We start from the raw sequence: 12,221 nt of genomic DNA on the forward strand, positions 1-12,221 counted from the left end.
GCTCAAGCGATCCTTCACGCTCAGCCATCCAAAGTCCTGGGATCAAAAGTGTGAGCCACCACACCAGGCCAATCATGCCTGTAACCCCAGCACTTTGGGAGGTCAAGGCAGGTGGACCACCTGACTTCAGGAGTTTGAGACCAGCTTGACCAACATGGTGAAGCCTCATCTCTACTAAAAATACAAAAATTAGCCAGGTGTGGTGGTGTGCACCTGTAATCCCAGCTACTCAGGAGGCTGAGGCAGGGGAATCACTTGAACCCGGGAGGCAGAGGCTGTAGTGAGCCAAGATCGCACAACTGCACTCCAGCCTGGGTAGCAGAGCTTCGTCTTACTAAGGGAGGAGACCACCCCTCATATTGTCTTAGGCCCAATTTCTGCCTCCAAAGAAAGAAGAAGTAAAAACTAAAAGGCAGAAACGAAATCCACAGGCAGACAGCCTGGCGCTGCACCCTGGGCCTGGTAGTTAAAGATCAACCCCTGACCTACCTGGTTCTGTTATCTATAGATTACAGACATTGTATAGACATGCACTGTGAAAATCCCTATCTTGTTTTGTTCCGATCTAATTACCGGTGCATGCAGCCCCCAATCACATACCCCCTGCTTGCTCAATCAATCACGACCCCCTCACGCACACCCCCTTAGAGTTGTGAGCCCTTCAAAGGGACAGGAATTGCTCATTCATGGAGCTCGGCTCTTGAGACTGAAGTCATCCGGCCAAATAAACCCCTTCCTTCTGTAACTTGGTGTCTGAGGAGTTTTGTCTGCCGCTCGTCCTGCTATATTACCAATACTAATACTACTACTAATAATAATTGTGATTGTATTTAGAAATTCTTGAATGTTTTAGCTACATCAGATCAATTTGGGTTCCTTCTTAAAATGACCATTTCATCTTTCGGTTCCCGTATTATTTTATTGTATTCCTTAAATTCCTTGGGTTGGGTTTCAACTTTCTCTTGAATCTCGATAATCCTCATTCCTATCCATATTCTGAATTCTGTGTCTGTCATTTCAGCCATTTCAGCTTGGTTAAGAACATTGCTGGGAACTAGTGCAGTCATTTGGAGGTAAGAAGACACTCTGGTTTTTTGAATTACCATAGGTTTTATGCTGAGTCATTCTCTTATGTGTGGGCTGATGTTCCTTTAATCTTTGAAGTTACTTTCCTTTGGATGGGTTTTTTTGCTTTTATATTTGATGCCCTTGGGGGTTTGATTGTGGTGTAACGTGGGTTCAGTGGATTGATTTTGTTTCTGGCTCATTTTAGGGGGCCAAGGCTCAGCTCAGCACTCCCAAGCTACCTGCTCCAACTCTGGGGGACTGGTTGTGGGCTCCCAGCTTTCTTTTCTGGCCCCCTGATTTAGGAATTTGCTGCACTAGAGGAGCCAAGGTGTTTCTGGTCCACTGACCCCCAACATTCCAACGGAGGGTGTCAGCCAAAATGTTTCATTGGGGCAACGGCAGTGGGATTTGTGCTCACTCATGCATGCCAGCAGCTGCAGCAGCATAGTGGGGTGCATGCACGTCGGCTGGGGAGGGGCACTGGTGAGCGCAGGGCAGCAGCATTCCTGCATGTGCTCTCACACTGGCAGGGGCATGGCAGGGATGGGGAACTTGTGGGGGCAGGGTTGCTGGTGTCCACCTGTGCATCCATACCAGCAACAGCAGTGGCATGATGGGGGCAGAGTTGCCAGTGCCTGTGCATGCATTTGCACTGGTGATTGCAGTGGTGTGGCGGGGCAGGGTTGTCAGTGTCTGTGTACGTGTTCCTACTGGCAGTGGTGACATGGCAGAGTGACCACACATCAGCAGGGGTGGAGGGCAGCAGGGTGCCCTCATGCCAGTTGCAGTGGCATGGTGTGATACCTGCACACACGTGCACCAGCATGGTAGGCAAGATCTGCCCATGCGAGTGTGCTGGCAAAGCAGTGGGGGAAGAGACCGTGGGTACACTGGAGAGGCCAGTCTGCTCGAGCTTCCAAAAGGTTAGGTGCAGTCCACCAGCAAGGAAGTTGTGATCAGGGTCCCTGGGAAGCACCCTGACTGGGCATCCAAGGCTGTGCTGCAAGCACCATGGGCAGGCTGGGACCTCAGGAGAGGCCAGCAGACCAGGGGGCACTCATATCAGACTGAGCAAGACCAAGGGCAAGACCATCCTGCTCTTTCCAGGTCCAACAGTCACACTAAGGCTAAAATCTCCTAGAGGAGCATGACGAACCTTGGGGGATGGATGTCACTGGCCACGCTCCACTGTAGCCATTCCCACGCCAAACCCTCTGGGCTCTGCACAGGCTGGAGTCCTGCCCCTACTACCTCTCTAGGTAGCTCTTCCTGTCAGCTCACGTGTCTGTGAGGGTTGTGGGATTTCCTGCAGCTAGGATTGTGGAAGTTCATGCTGAGAGTTGGCCACTCCTCACCTGTTCAGTTTACTCCTTCCTCAGGAGATGCTAGGAGCAAAGAACAAGTCCTGGTGCTCAGAAACCCCGTGTGGGGTTCCCAGCTTCCTCCCCCTTCAGTCCAGCATCTGTGTCCTCCGTGTCCACTCTCAACACTTTTGTTCTGAAAAGCTGCTCAGAGTGTGCCAGTCTCTCTCAACGCCCCAGTGTCTTTGTGGGAGAAGATTCCTCCTGGCTGCATCTACTCAGCCATCTTGGCTCCTCCTCAAGAATTTCATCATACAATCAAAAGCATTAGCAGCAGAATAGGCCAAGCTAAAGAAAGAATCACAGAGCCTGATATGGTTTGGATCGTGTCCCTGAATCTCACGTTGAATCATAATTCCTCACATTGGAGGTGGGTCCTGATGGGAAGGTGATTGGATCATGGGAGCAGTTTCTCGTGAATGGTTTAGTACCATCTATCTGGGTACTGTGCTCGTAAGAGTAAGTGAATTCTCATAAAATCTGCTTAAAAGTGTATAGCACCGCTCCCCTCACTCGCTCTTGCTCCTACTCCAGCCACGTGAAGTACATGCTCTCCCTTTGCCTTCCACCATGAATGGAAGCTTCCTGAGGCCTTCCCAGAAGCCAAGCAGATGCCAGCACCGTGCTTCCTGTACAGCCTGTGGAACTGTGAGCCAGTTAAACCTCTTTTCTTCATAAATTACCCAGTCTCAGGTATTTCTTTATAGCAATGCATGAATGGACTAATACAGAAAATTGATAAAGTGAAGCATTGCTATAAAGATACCTGAAAATGTGGAGGCAGCTCTGGAACTGGGTAATGGGCAGAGGCTGGGAGAGTGTGGAGGGCACAGAAGAAGAGAGGAAGATGAGGGAAAGTTTGGAACTTCCTAGAGACTGGTTGAATGGTTGTGACCAAAATGCTCATAATGATATGGACAGTGAAGTCCAGTCTGATGAGGTCTCAGATGGAAACGAGGAATTTGCTGGGAAATGGAGCAAAGGTCACACTTGTGACACATAGCAAAGAACATGGCTGCATTGTGTCCACACCCCAAGGATTCATGGAAGGACAAACAAGAGTGATGACCTAGGGTATCTGTCAAGATAAATTCTTAAGCAGCAAAGTGTTCAAGAAGTGTCATGGCTGGGTTTTTTTGTTTTTTGTTTTTTGTTTTGTTTTGTTTTGGGGGGTTTGTTGAGACAGAGTCTCACTCTGTCACCCAGGCTGGAATGCAGTGGCACCATCTCAGCTCACTGCAACCTCCACCTCCTAGGTTCAATGAGCCTGCTCAGCATGGCTGCTTTTTAACAGTCTATGACCAGATTTGGAAGTAAGAGAATGGCCGGGCACAGTGTCTCACGCCTGTAATCCCAGCACTTTGGGAGGCCGAGGCGGGCAGATCACAAGGTCAGAAGATCAAGACCATCCCGGCTAATGCGGTGAAACCTCGTCCCCACTAAAAAATACAAAAACATTAGCCTGGCTTGGTGGTGGGCGCCTGTAGTCCCAGCTACTTCGGAGTATGAGGCAGGAGAATGGCGTGAACCCAGGAGGTGGAGGTTGCAGTGAGCCGAGATTGTGCCACTGCACTCCAGCCTGCGCGACAGAGTGAGACTCCGTCTCAAAAAAAAAAAAAAAAAAAAACAAAAGGAAGTGAGAGAATGACTTAAAGGTGGAATTTATAATTAAAAGGGAAATAAACCATTAAAATTTGGAAATTTTCCAGCCTTGCTATGTGGTAGAAAAGGAAAGAGCATTTTCAGACAAGGAATTCAAGGGGGCAGTGGAGCAAGCTCTTGCTAGAGACAAAGGCAGAGACAAAAGGGAGCCAGGGGCTGATAGTCAAGGCCATGGAGAAAAGCCCTAGAGGCATTTTAGAATCTTCAAGGACACCCCTCTCATCACAGGCCCAGAGGTCTAGGGGGACAGTATGTTTTTGGGTACCAGGCCCCAGGTGTCACAGCTTTGTGCCACCTTGGAGTGCTGCTCCCATATCCAAGCCACTCTGGCTCTAGCCACAGCCCAAATAGCCTCAAGTACAGCTTGGGCTGCTGCTCCACAGGGTGAAGTCAGAAGCCTTGGCAGCTTCCACATGTGTTAAGTCTGCAAAATGCAAGTGTGGTGGAGCCTTGGAAGCTTCAGGTCACCCAGCTGTCAGAGGATGTGCCAGGAATCCAGGTGCCCAAGCAAAAGCCTGCTACAAGGGCAGAACCCCCAAAGAGAGACTCAACTCAGGCAATTCTGAGTGGAATAGTGGGGTTGAGGGCCCCACAAAAAAAAAAAAAAAAAAAAAAAGCCTATAGTAGGGCAATGCCTAACGGAGCTGTGGAACAGGGCTGCCACCTTCCAGACCCAGGAACAGGAGAGCCACCAGCAGTGTCCACCCTCAGCCCGGAAAAGTCATTGAGCTCCAACCTGTGTGAGTAGCCAGGTGGGCTGCGCCCAGCAAAGTCATGGGGGTGGGAATGTCCAGGGCCTTGGGGGAGCCACCTCTTGCCCCATGGTACCCAGGATACAGTACATGGACCCAACTATTATTTTGGAGCTTAAAGGTTTCATGCCTTCGCTAATAGGTTTCAGTCTTGCATGGCCAATTTCAGTCTTGCAATAACCCTTTCTTTTGGCCAATTTCTCACTTTTGAAATAAGAATGCAGCCAGGCACAGTGGCTCAAGCCTGTAATCCCAGCACTTTGGGAGGCCGAGACGGGTGGATCACGAGGTCAGGAGATCGAGACCATCCTGGTTAACAGGGTGAAACCCCGTCTCTACTAAAAAATACAAAAAACTAGCCAGGCGTGGTGGCGGGCGCCTGTAGTCCCAGCTACTCGGGAGGCTGAGGCAGGAGAATGGCGTAAACCCGGGAGGCGGAGCTTGCAGTGAGCTGAGATCCGGCCACTGCACTCCAGCCTGGGCGACAGAGCAAGACTCCATCTCAAAAAAAAAAAAAAAAGAAAAGAAAAGAAATAAGAATGCTTACCCAGTATCTGTCTCACCATTCTATCTTAAAAGCAAATAACTTGTTTTTAGTTGTACAGGCTTACACGTGTAAAAACTTTGCCTTGAGTCTCAAATGAGACTTTAGACTTTGGGCTTATGAGTTGATGATTGGAACAAGCCTTTGGGGACTATTAGGAAAGGGTGATTATATTTTGCAATGTGAGAAGTACATATTATTTGGGGGGCCTGAGGTAAAATGATAAAGTTTGGATATTTGTTCCTTCCAAATACCCAAATATCATGTTGAAATTTGTACCCAGTGTGGAGGTGGGACCTAGTAGGAGGTATTTGTGTCATGAGGACAAATCCCACGTGAATGGTTGATGCCATCCTCTCTGTTATTCAATAGCATGTTATCAACAGTAGATTACAGAGTTGTTGCCATTAAGCCTTTCTGTTCTCTGAATGAAAACAGCACATGATGCATCTGTTAAGAATCGTGCTTGGACTTATCTTTTATGTTTTATCTTTTTTTTTTTTTTTTTTTTTGAGACAGTCTCGCTCTGTCACCAGGCTTTACTGCAATGGTACAATCATGGCTCACCGCAGCCTCAACCTCCTGGGCTCAGGTGATCCTCTCACCTCAGCCTCCTGAATAGCTGGAATTACAGGCACATGCCACCATGCCTGGATAATTTTTTTGTATTTTTTGTAGAGGTCGGATTTTGCCATGTTGTCCAGGCTAGTTTTGAACTCCCGGGCTCAAGCAGGCCACATGAGCCACCATGTCCAGCCAGACTTACCTTTCAAACCCGTTTTGTAATACTTCATAATAAATCCTTAGAAACAAATGTAAAAAAGAAAATCGTTCATTAACATGTTGTCAAAAAGAGACTTTTAAATTTTTTATGTTATAAACAATATTCCATTCTTTGAAACAAAACCGCACGTGACACATCTCTGAAGAAGCTTGCTTATATTTATATTTTAAGTATTTATATGTAAACACCTCATAATAACTCCTTGGGAACAAATAAGAAATATTATTTAACAGCCTGTTATCAAAACTAAATTTCAGGCCAGGCACGGTGGCTCAGGCCTATAATCCCAGCACTTTGGGAGACCGAGGAAGGTGGATCACTTGAGCCCAGGAGTTCAAGACTAGCCTGGGCAATGTAGCAAGACCTCAACTCTACTAAAAATAAAAAAGAAAACATAAAAACATTAGCCCAATGTGGTAGTACATGTCTATGATCCCAGCGACATGGGAGACTGAGCTGGGAGGATTGCTTGAGCCTGGGAGGCAGGGGCTACAGTAAGCCAAGATAGTGCCACTGTAATTCAGTCTGGGTGACAGAGTAAGACTTTGCTTCCAAAAAAAAAAAAAAAAAAAAAAAACCCCACTAAATTTCAGATATCTCTTTGTGATAAATAGTTTATTTCCTGAAAGAAACCAGCCCATGGTGCCTTTCTGCCAAAGCTCACTTATGGTTACCTTTTAAATGTGTATATGTTAACACCTCATTATAAGCCCTCAGGAAAAGTAGTTCAGTGTAAGAAATATCTTTCAATAGAATGTTGCCAACACTACATTACAGAGTTCTCTATGTAATAAATACTTTCATATTCTGAAAAAAAATAGCATGTAGACAAGATGGCGCCGAAAGCGAAGAAGGAAGCTCCTGCCCCTCCTAAAGCCGAAGCCAAAGCAAAGGCTTTAAAGGCCAAGAAAGCAGTGTTGAAGGGTGTCCACAGCCACAAAAAAAAGAAGATCCGCACGTCACCCACCTTCCGGCGGCCCAAGACACTGCGACTCCGGAGGCAGCCCAAATATCCTCGGAAGAGCGCCCCCAGGAGAAACAAGCTTGACCACTATGCTATCATCAAGTTTCCGCTGACCACTGAGTCTGCCATGAAGAAGATAGAAGACAACAACACACTTGTGTTCATTGTGGATGTTAAAGCCAACAAGCACCAGATTAAACAGGCTGTGAAGAAGCTCTATGACATTGATGTGGCCAAGGTCAACACCCTGATTCGGCCTGATGGAGAGAAAAAGGCATATGTTCGACTAGCTCCTGATTACGACGCTTTGGATGTTGCCAACAAAATTGGGATCATCTAAACTGAGTCCAGCTGCCTAATTCTATATAAATATATATATCTTTTCAACATAAAAAAAAAAAAAAAAAATAGCATGTAATGCATCCTTAAAGAAGTTTACTTAGATTTACCTTTTAAACATGTATATGTAAATTTGTAATAACTCATTTGGAACAAAGATAAGAAATATCATTCAATAGCATGTTATCAACACTATATTTAAGAGTTCTTTGACTGGGCGCCGTGGCTGTAATCCCAACACTTTGGGAGGCCGAAGTGTGCAGATCCCTTGAGGTCAGGAGTTCGAGACCAGCTTGGCCAACATGATGAAACCCTATCTCTATTAAAAATACAAAAATTAGCCGGGCATGGTGGTGCATGCCTATAATCCCAGCTACTCAGGTGGCTGAGGCAGGAGAATCACTTGAACCCAGGGGGCAGAGGTTGCAGGGAGCCGAGATCCTGCCATTGCACTCCAGCCTGGGTGACAGAATGAGACTCCATCTCAAAAAAAAAAGAGTTTTTTTAATGTTAACCAATTTAATTATCTGAACAAAAGCAACATAATGCATTTTTGGAGAAAGTCATTTATATTTACCTTTAAACAAGTACATGTAAACACCTCCCAGTAACTTCTGTGGAGTAAAGATCACGAACACCATACAATAGCATGTTGTCAACACTAGATTCCAAGTTCTCTGTGTAATAAATACTCTGTGTAATAAATACTGTTCTCTGGGGGAAAAAACAAATTACGCATCTTTGAAGAAACTTCCCTAGATTTAGCTTTTAAATGCACATGTGTAAACACCTCATAATAGCATTTTCAGAATAATGATAATATCATTCAAGAACATGTTGTTGAGACTACATTTCAGAGTTTTCTATGTAATCCCAAATCCATTCTCTAAAACAAAACAGGGCACAGTACATCTCTGATGAGGTTTGCTTAGCTTACCGTTTAAACATGTATACATAAACACCACTTAATAATCCTGTAGCAACTAAAATGAGAAATATTATTCAATAATATGTTTCATAAACACTACTTAATAATCCTGTAGCAACTAAAATGAGAAATATTATTCAATAATATGTTTCATAAACACCACTTAACAATCCTGTAGCAACTAAAATGAGAAATATTATTCAATAATATGTTTCAACACTAGACTACATAGTCTTTATGTGTTAAGCAATTCCATTCTCTGATAGAAAATGCCATACGATGCATCTCTTAAGCAGCTTGCTTAGATTTACATTTTCAATGAGTATATGTAAATACCTTACAATAATTTCAGAAACAAAGGTGTGATATGTCACTCAACAGCATGTTGTTAACACTAGATTATAGAGTTTGTTTTTTTGTTTGTTTGTTTGTTTTTTTACCAATTAAGCACTTTCATTCTCTGAAAGAAAACTGCAAATGAGCAACTCTGAAGAAGCCTGCTTAGATTTGCCTCTCAAACAAGCGTATGTAATCATTTCATTATAAGATTTAAGGAACAAATACTAGAAATATCATTCAATAGCATATTCTCAACACTAGGTTAGAGTTGTATATTTATTAAACAGTTCCAATTTCTGAAAGAAAACAACATAAAATGCTTCTCTAAAGAAGCTTGTGAAGATTTACCTCTTAACTGTGTTTATGTAAACCCGTCATCATAAGCCCTTATAAACAAAGGTAAGAACTATCATTCAATAGCATGTTCTCCACACTAGATTACAGAATTCTGTATTTGTTAAACAGTTCCAATTTCTGAAAGAATATACCACATAATCCATCTCTAAGAAGCTTGCTTACATTTACCTTTTAAACAAGTATGTATGTAAAGTTGGCATAACAAGTTCTTATGAACAAAAGTAAGACAGTGTTGCTATTGAACAATGTTTAACAATGTTAAATTATCAACATTAAGTTAGAGTTCTCTGTTAAAAGTTCCATTTTCTGAAAGAAAACAGCAAATAATGCATTTCTGAAAAAGCTTGCTTAGAGGAGGGAGGTGGAAACAAGTGGTAAATGGAACCCTCCAGTCGCTGTGTCCCCAACAGGGACACCAAATTTAACAACTATCTACCCAAGAAAGCACCTTCATAAGAATCAAAAAATTAAATGACTGACAACAGTACCTGGTTTTAACATAATATAACATAAAGGCATGTTGAAGAGGGTAGGAGGGAAAATGTTGCATTGCCTACACCACTACCACCACCAACAACCCCAGGTATCACAGCATGGAGAAATGATCCCTGTGTTTGTGGGAGAGAGAGTGAAATGAGTATGGAACTTCACATTGGAAATCAGTGCTTTTCTGTTGCAATGGAGCACACTACTGGACAGAAACCCCTGGTGCCCACAGAAGGAATATTTAAACCAGCCCCAGGCCAGGGGGGAATCCTCCACTCCAACAGGAGGAGTGTAAATCCCAGCTTGCTTCACCACAGCCTAGCTAAAATGGCCTGTGTACTGAGTAAATTTGAGTGGCTGCCAGCCCATAGTGACTGCATCCTTGAGCAAGCAGAGGTGCTGCACTTGTTTCAGAGGCTGTGAATTTGTGGTGTGACCCAGCATAACACCAGCTACAGTAGCCATGGGAATGCTTGCATAACCCCTTGCCCAACTGCAGGCAATTTGTCATGGAGAGACTCCTTCATCTTGGGGGAAGAAGAGGGAAAAGTAAAGAAGACTATGTCTTCCAAGTGGTACTGACGGAGCAGGAACATTGCCATCTTGGACAAGCTCCTCATTCTAAAGTTCACCTTAGTAAAAAACTGCCTCAATCCAAAGGGCATCAGCCTAATGGCTAAGTGTCTGGAGCCATGAGGCCCGGAATTAGCCGACCTCTGTTGCTTGATCTCCGCAAAGCGGAGACAAGAGGGCACATTCCCGGGTTCTTTATTTACAAACCCTTCCCGCGCACGCCCAAAGCTTTTCCCGCGCACGCCTAAGTTTCTCCCGCGCGCACCAAAACTGTTCCCGCGCGCGCCAACCTTTCCCGCGCGCGCCAACCTTTCCCGCGCGCGCGCAAACATTTTCCCGCCCAGGAAGATATGCAGCCCAGGGCGCAGGCGCGATCCCGCGCCCGGGAAAAGTACAAACCCACGGCGCATGCGCGATTGTAATTTGAGAAGACCCGGCCCCCTATCACCACCCTGGCCCAACCTCTTCCCCTGCCAGCCTATATAAGGCATGACCCTACACTCAATAAACGAGACTTGATCAGGCTGTTTGTCTTGCCTCCATTTCTTGTGTTTTCTTGTCTCCTCCATTCCCACTCCCCCTTCCAGGGTCTGTTCGACTGTCCTGCAGGTCGGGACACCTGGCGCCCGAACAGGGACCTGGACACGGGGGAAAAAGTGAGGAAGAAGGCACTAAAGTCGGCCGAAAGTGAGAGTGGAAAGAAATTCCTCCGGACGTCGTGGGAGCCTGCCGCGTTGGAACCAGAGGTGAGTAATAGTGTCTGATTATGGGACAAGAATTAAGCCAGCATCAAATTTATGTAGGGCAATTAAAAGAGGCTTTAAAAACACGAGGAGTAAAGGTTAAAAGTAATGATTTGTTTAAGTTTTTTGATTTTGTAAAAGAAACCTGCCCTTGGTTTCCACAAGAGGGGACCATTGACATAAAGAGGTGGCGTAGAGTGGGAGACTGTTTTCAAGATTACTATAGTACTTTTGGACCAGAGAAGGTTCCGGTGACAGCTTTTTCTTATTGGAATCTAATCAGAGATATAATAGATCAAAAGGAAAAAGAAAAAGATCCTGAGGTAATGGCGGTGGTTACTCAGACTGAGGAAATATTAAGAGGCAGCTCCCAAACCGACCTCGAAAAATCCATACCTAATAAAGAAATAGACCTTATATCGCTACAAAGCGACGAGGAAGAGGCTGGGGTCCCCTCAATGACAAATATAGAAACATCAAATAAGGAAAAGTTCAAAAAATACCCAGTTTTACCTACAACTAATGAAAGCAAAAGTAAAAATAACCTTAACTGTTCAGAAGTAAACTGGGATAATTTAGAGGAAGGGGCAGCAAAATATCATAATTCTGACTGGCCACAAACTCTTACTTATCCCCCTCCCTATATTAAGGCTTCTGCCCCCACAGTTATGCAGTAATAGACCCAAAAGAGGAGCTTAGAGAAAAAATTGCACAGCTTGAAGAGCAAATAAAGCTTGAAGAACTACATCAGTCTTTAATCACTAGATTGCAGAAATTAAGGACAGGAAGTGAGAGCGTTCAATACCCTAAAGGAATAGAGAAACCCTCTCACCCTCAGAGACCCGGACAGCATGTCCCAAAAGGAAGGTCGCTTGGTAGTAGGGATAGGGAGGATTCCTCTCCTCGAGATGTTTTTCCAGTAACGGAAACTACAGATGCGCAGGGACGAGCCTGGAGACACCACAATGGGTTTGAATTTACTGTAATAAAAGAACTAAAAACTGCTGTCTCGCAATACGGAGCTACTGCCCCGTACACCCTGGCCATAGTCGAATTTGTGGCCGAAAATTGGCTCACTCCCATAGATTGGAATACCTTAGTTAGAGCAGTTCTTTCCGGAGGCGACCATCTGATTTGGAAGTCAGAATTTTATGAAAATTGTAGAGATACGGCCAAGAGAAACCCAAAAGCCGGAAATGGTTGGGATTTTGATATGCTAACTGGCTCGGGTAATTACACAGAAACCGATGCTCAGATGCAGTATGATCCTGGACTGTTTTCTCAAATCCAAGCAGCGGCTACCAAAGCCTGGAGAAAACTT

General features: G+C 44.8%; 1 protein-coding gene across 1 annotated transcript; it reads left to right on the forward strand.

Moving 5' to 3' along the window:
• The first annotated feature begins 6,981 nt into the window (after window positions 1-6,981).
• LOC104664783 (60S ribosomal protein L23a) lies at window positions 6,982-7,543 on the forward strand. Its single transcript, XM_010366426.2, has one exon. The coding sequence runs from the start codon at window positions 7,005-7,007 to the stop codon at window positions 7,473-7,475; it is 471 nt and encodes a 156-aa protein (XP_010364728.1). The 5' UTR covers window positions 6,982-7,004; the 3' UTR covers window positions 7,476-7,543.
• Window positions 7,544-12,221: the final 4,678 nt, after the last annotated feature.

Source organism: Rhinopithecus roxellana, chromosome 5 (genome assembly GCF_007565055.1).
Source record: "Rhinopithecus roxellana isolate Shanxi Qingling chromosome 5, ASM756505v1, whole genome shotgun sequence".
NCBI lineage: Eukaryota > Metazoa > Chordata > Mammalia > Primates > Cercopithecidae > Rhinopithecus > Rhinopithecus roxellana.

Coding starts and splice junctions, on each gene's coding strand:
- LOC104664783 (XM_010366426.2), top strand. CDS start 7,005: ATGGCGCCGAAAGCGAAGAAGGAAGCTCCTGCCCCTCCTAAAGCCGAA.